Source organism: Mandrillus leucophaeus, unplaced genomic scaffold, assembly GCF_000951045.1.
Source record: "Mandrillus leucophaeus isolate KB7577 unplaced genomic scaffold, Mleu.le_1.0 Scaffold2, whole genome shotgun sequence".
Taxonomy (NCBI): domain Eukaryota; kingdom Metazoa; phylum Chordata; class Mammalia; order Primates; family Cercopithecidae; genus Mandrillus; species Mandrillus leucophaeus.
The window spans coordinates 1,806,170-1,812,084 of record NW_012102031.1 but is presented as its reverse complement, the minus strand read 5'-3'; the positions used below and the strand labels follow the sequence as shown (position 1 = coordinate 1,812,084).

Sequence of the window (5,915 nt, the reverse complement as noted above, 5' to 3'; positions counted from 1 at the left end):
AGCCACCATGCCTGGCCTGCGATGAGTTCTTGACTGAGATCAAGATTTGATGGGTAGGTCGGGCGTAGTGGCTCACTTTGGGAGGCCGAGGCGGGTGGATCATCTAAGGTCAGGAGTTTGAAACCAGGCTGACCAATATGATGAAACCCTGTCTCTACTAAAAATACAAAAAATTAGCCGGGTGTTGTGGCATCTGCCTGTAATTCCAGCTACTTGGGAGGCTGAGACAGGAGAATCGCTTGAACCCGGGAGGTGGAGGTTGCAGGGAGCCAAGATCGCTCTATTGCACTCCAGCCTGGGCAACAAGAGGGAAACTCCGTCTCAAAAAAAATGGAAAAAAACTCAGTCTAGGCAACGTGGTGAAACCCCATCTCTACAAAAATACAAACAATTAGCTAGGCATGGTGGTGCGTGCCTGTATTCCCAGCTACTCAGGAGGCTGAGGGAGAATCACCTGAACCCAGGAAGTTGAGGCTGCAGTGAGCCATGCTCATGTCACCCTGCACTGTAGCCTGGACAGCGGGAGTGAGATGTGCGTTTCCCATTTGTTACTCTTTTTAAACAAGGATAGGAAATCATCAGAAAGCATACTGTTACCTCTGTTTTCTCTGTTCGTCCTTTCCCACATTCATTAAAAAACAATTATGGCTAATTAACCACTTGAGAATTGTTTTGGCTGCTATAGATTGAAATGTTCCTGCTCCCAAGGTCCAGTGATCCTGTTGCTCTTGTTCCCACAGGCATAGAATGTCAAGCTAACCAGGCGTCTGCTACTTCAGAAGAATGTACCGTCGCATGGGGAGTCTGTAACGTAAGGAAGCATCTTTACCTGTCAGCATGGCTTGTAAACATATTTCCACTTTTCCTGCTTTGCTAGTCTTGAAAATAACTAGGGAAAAAAACTGACTAGTCCAGCTTTCTCTTAAAAGGTATACAAATAATAAAAAAAATTTTAAATCATGATACTATTCACCTGTTACAGGGTAAAAATTACAGTTACTGCAAAAAGGCACTTACCTGTCTTAATTATAAAGTGGACCCACTTTTGTTAGCAATATTTTGGGGCTTCATCTATGGGAATTGCCTTCAAAACCTGCGTGCACCCTTTGGAATATTCTCGGTAGAACTTTGTGCCTTTGAAACAGACTTTTTTAAAGACCACGTGTCTAATGGAACTAAGTTTGATGAGTAATGAGTGTTCAAGTTTCTGTGTGTGTGTGTGTGTGTGTGTGTGTTTGAAGTGTGGCATATGTACTGAGATAGGATTTTTTTTAACATGGCTTATGCCAGAAATGCTTTGTGTAGCTTTATTGGACTGAATGGCCTTCCAAGAGTGTGACAGCTGTGAAGGATAACAAATACCAAATATGTTATTTCTAGCATGTGTTAAAAATTCATTCTTTAAGCTGTAAAGTCCCAGTCACATGAGCTAAAATTGTCTTGTCAGGGCCTCCTGTGTCATGGGGACAGAATACCCACAGTTTCCAGCGTGACACAGGGCTAAGAGATTCTAGAGTCAGACCACCATTCCCTGTCTTTGTGACTGACTTGCTGAGTGATGTTAGGCAAGGTGTTTAACATCTCTAATCCTGGGTTCCCTCATGTAAAATGGGGCTGATAGTAGACCACATAAAATTGTAATCAGGATTAGATGATTTATGTTAAAATGTGATTAAACAGCTCCCAGCACATAGTAAGCACAAGTGCTTGTTAAAAAAAAATCTAAATAGGCCAGGTGTGGTGGCTCACGCCTGTAATCCTAGCACTTTGGGAGGCCAAGGCAGGCGGATTACCTGAGGTCAAAAGTTCAAGACCAGCCTGGTCAACATGGTGAAACCCCGTCTCTACGGAAGAATACAAAAAAGTAGCCGGGCGTGGTGGCGGGAGCCTGTAGTCCCAGCTACTTGGGAGGCTGAGGCAGGAGAATGGTGTGAGCCCGGGAGGCAGATCTTGCAGTGAACTGAGGCTGTGCCACTGCACTCCAGCCTGGGTGACAGAGTAAGACTCCGTCTCAAAAAAAAAAAATTCTAAATAAATACAAATTAGAGGTAGAGGTGTTACTGTGTAGATGGTGTTCTCGGTATTTTTTCCTGTTGCCTTGCAACCCTTTTTCCTACCTACACTGTTTTTTGTTTGTTTGTTTGTTTGTTTGTTTTGAGATGGAGTCTCACTATGTGGCCCCAGCTGGAGTGCAGTGATGCGATCCCAGCTCACTGCAACCTTCACCTCCTGGGTTCAAGTGATTCTCCTGCTTCAGCCTTCCAAGTAGCTGGGATTATAGGTGTGCACCACCACGCCCGGCTAATTTTTATATTTTTAGTAGAGATGGGGTTTCACCATGTTGGCCAGGCTGGTCTTGAACTCCTGACCTCAGGGCGATCTGCCCACCTCAGCCTCCAAAGTGCTGGGATTACAGGCATAAGCCACCGTGCCCAGCCACTACCCACACTTTCTGGTACACCTTCTTCCATCTCTGTTGCGACCCTTTGGCCAGGCTCACAGTAGACCGTGTTGGCCATGGGGGAGCTTTAATCATTTATGGGGATAAAAGAAGTATGTCGGGCTCTTTGCTCTCTCTGGCATGCAGACATATACTAAGAACCATGTTCCTTTATGTGGAAAGAAAAGAGAGTGAACATCCCCTTCAATTTCGCTAAGGAGAGATTCTCTTAGAGAGCCTGACGTAAAAGAGAGCCAGCATGGTGTGGCAGAAGCCTCTGGATTAGTCCTGGGTTCTAGTTCTGGGTCTTCTACAAACCAGCTCCATGAATTAGGCAAGTCACTTGTCTGGGTTTCGGTTTCCTGTCTGTAAAATGAAGATAAAAATATCTGTCATGCTTGCCTGCCAGGGTTGATGTGAGGCCTCAAATGAGGTAATACATGTCAACATCTTCTGTAAACTGTCAAGTACTGTAAATTTATCTTCTGTAAATTGTACTTTGACCGCTAAATATATCCATTAACACGTCTTAGTAAACGTTCAGGGTGCTGTCACGTCCCTGACACCTCATTACAGCCCCCTTCTCCCCAGCGCTTGGTGTTCTGTGACTTAGTTGGGCTATACCAGGACCCTGTACCACTGCAAAGTGCTTAGTGGGTGAGGAGAGAGAGGGAGAAGCTGTCGAATACCCTTCGGTGAACCCGACCCTAACACCCGGTGGTTAAGAAAAATGTCGCCGCTTTCTGCCTTTTGGAAATGCTGCCTTTTCTCTTTTTCACAGTGAGTTATACAAGAGTCAACAGAAGAGGGATCTTCTAAAAGGCTGTACTTTAGGAGAATATTTGTCCTCTTGGGTATCCTTAGTGTAGTAGCTGTGGATTCCACTCTTAATTACTGAATTATGTTTTTGTCTTTGTCAAAAGATATTTCACAAGATAATCATATTATATAATCCCTTAAGTTCCATACATACTTTGGGAGGTGTACTGACCAGATTTCAGTTGTTATTAAATGAAGCTTGCAAAGCTTTTGTTGTTTTGTTAGGGTGTGAGTATTTCTCCCCGTGCCCCATCACAGCGCACCAATCACAGACGAAATGAAGGAAGCACTTGCTACACCTGTCCTAATACGCACATGAGCAGGGGGAGAAGTGCTCATTGTAGAGGCATTGTGATTAGCATCTGCATGTCATGAGCCCACAGCAAAAAACTGCACGCAGCCTGTCCTTTTCCCAAATCTAAGCAGACTTCTAGCTCCCTGTCAGTTACCAGTGGTCTTGGTACTCTTGTCTTTTTACTTCTTGTCTTGATTATGAAATAAGCCTTTTGATGCTCTTTAGGCTGCTTGTGTGCTGTTTGTCCCTCGTAAGAATACTTCCTTTTACCCCAATTTTCTTTTATCTTATTCCCTAAGACAAAGTTCCTCACCCATTACAGGCATGTGAAGTACTGAGCTCTTGTAATATCAATATGTCTGTGAATAAGTCTGGAAATAAAGTTCCTTTGACCAGAGCTGAGCTGGGTGTGGGGAGGTTGGGGAAGTGCCCGTCTCAATTCTGGGTGGGTGGCAGTGACCGTGCACTTCTCTACCAAGGGCTGGGGAGAAGGCTGTGCTCCTGCAGGTCGTATTCTCCAGGGGCAGGAGGATGGGAGGGAAGCTAGAGACCAGGAATGGCGATATTTGAAATCTGCATTGATCAGGGGCCTCCTTTCCCAGGGAAAGTGGAAGTATCCCCTTACGGACTGAATGGGACCAAGGAGCCACATTCCATGTTCTCTTAAAGAGAAGAGAGCTCAGTGCTAGCACATACTCCTGTGCTTCCTGAATGATTTCCTTTAGTAGTAGTGACATTTCTAACAAATGCTTTATTGGAAATATCCTCGCATCTAACCAAGATACAGTCAGTTGTTGAACTTTTGCCTCTCGTTGTTACCTCCTTTTCTTTTCTAGCCCACTATGTGTCACCCATGCCACTGCCCTGTGGGACCTGTAAAAAAACCGGAGTTATTTTTAATAAAATATCTTTTTTTCCAGCATGCTTTTCACTTCCACTGCATCTCTCGCTGGCTCAAAACACGACAGGTGTGTCCATTGGACAACAGAGAGTGGGAATTCCAAAAGTAGGTATCTTTGGTTGTTTTGACGGGGCTTTTTGACTTGCCTCAGGCTGAAAGGAGTGTGGTCTTGGGGGATGGAGACATGATACATGCCTTATTTTTTTAAAGCTAGTTTTTGGTTACTTAAGCTAGGACTTATCTGTATGGAAAATGCACAGAGGATTAGCCAACATTAGACATTTGCAGCCTAGGGTCTCCCAAACTTTTTTTTGGTTTGTTTTTTGAGATGGAATCTCGCTCTGTTGCCCGGGCTGGAGTGCAGTGGTGCTGTCTTGGCTCACTGCAACCTCCACCTCCTGGGTTCAAGCAATCCTCCCACCTCAGCCTAGCAAGTAGCTGGGATTACAAGCATGTGCCACCCTGCCCAGCTCATTTTTGTATTTTTAGTAGAGATGGGGTTTCACCATGTTGGCCCGGCTGGTCTTGAACTCCTGGTCTCAAGTGATCTGCCTGCCTCGGTCTCCCAAAGTGCTGGGATTACAGGTGTGAGCTACTGCGCCCAGCAGGTTTCCCAGCCTTGTAGGGTCTGTGAAAGTAGAAAATGTGATAATCTATAAACTCTTAAATATTTCATAAATTACATCCTAATGAGGTTCCATGGGCTACCTAATGTCAGGTAGCTTTTGACTAGACTTGTATCCACCTATCATATTTCAGTAGTTTATCTCATACTGATTAATTCTAATATAGCATTTATGGCTATCCTGATTAGATTTTATTGTTATATAAATAAAACATGGCCTGGTAAATTTTTAAAAATTTAAATGGTTGAAAGTGTATATCACAAAACATGAATTTCCCACTATAGGCCCCTGCTCCTGCTTGCTGGAGCTAGCCATCAGCGACAGGACAGCTTCTTAGTAGATTTTCTGACTCTCTCTTATATGTCCCAGCATTTACATGGCTGTGTGTATATGTATTTTTTTGTTAACATAAATGTGAGTATCCTATACAGTAATTCACCTTTTTTTTTTTTTTCATTTTGTACATTTTGGAGATTTTCCATGTCCACAAATAACAAACTACCTCATTTCTAATGGTTGCAGAGTATTTCTTTATGTAAATGTACCTTAACTTTTTTCTTTTTTTTTTTTATTTGTTTGCATGTTTTTAACATTTTTTACATTTTTTAAAAAGTCAGTCCCTGGCCGGGCACGGTGGCTCACGCCTGCAATCCTAGCACTTTGGGAGGCCGAGGCGGGTGGATCACCTGAGGTTGGGTGTTCAAGACCAGCCTGGCCAACATGGAGAAACCCTGTCTCTACTAAAAATACAAGATTAGCTGGGCGTGGGGGTGCATGCCTGTAATCCTAGCTACTTAGGGGGCTGAGGCAGGAGAATCACTCGAATCCGGGAGG

At 44.1% G+C, this 5,915-nt stretch overlaps 2 protein-coding genes across 2 annotated transcripts in view; both read left to right on the top strand.

Moving 5' to 3' along the window:
• The window catches only part of RBX1 (ring-box 1, E3 ubiquitin protein ligase), a 22,964-nt gene that overhangs the window by 13,671 nt on the left and 3,378 nt on the right, over positions 1-5,915 (top strand). The window contains exons 3-4 of the mRNA XM_011978794.1: positions 741-811; positions 4,475-4,560. Of these exons, the coding sequence (XP_011834184.1) occupies positions 741-811; positions 4,475-4,560 (157 nt within the window). The remainder of the gene's footprint in view (positions 1-740; positions 812-4,474; positions 4,561-5,915) is intronic.
• XPNPEP3 (X-prolyl aminopeptidase 3, mitochondrial) overlaps positions 1-5,915 on the top strand; it is a 126,070-nt gene that overhangs the window by 116,858 nt on the left and 3,297 nt on the right. The gene's annotated exons all lie outside the window — the stretch shown is intronic.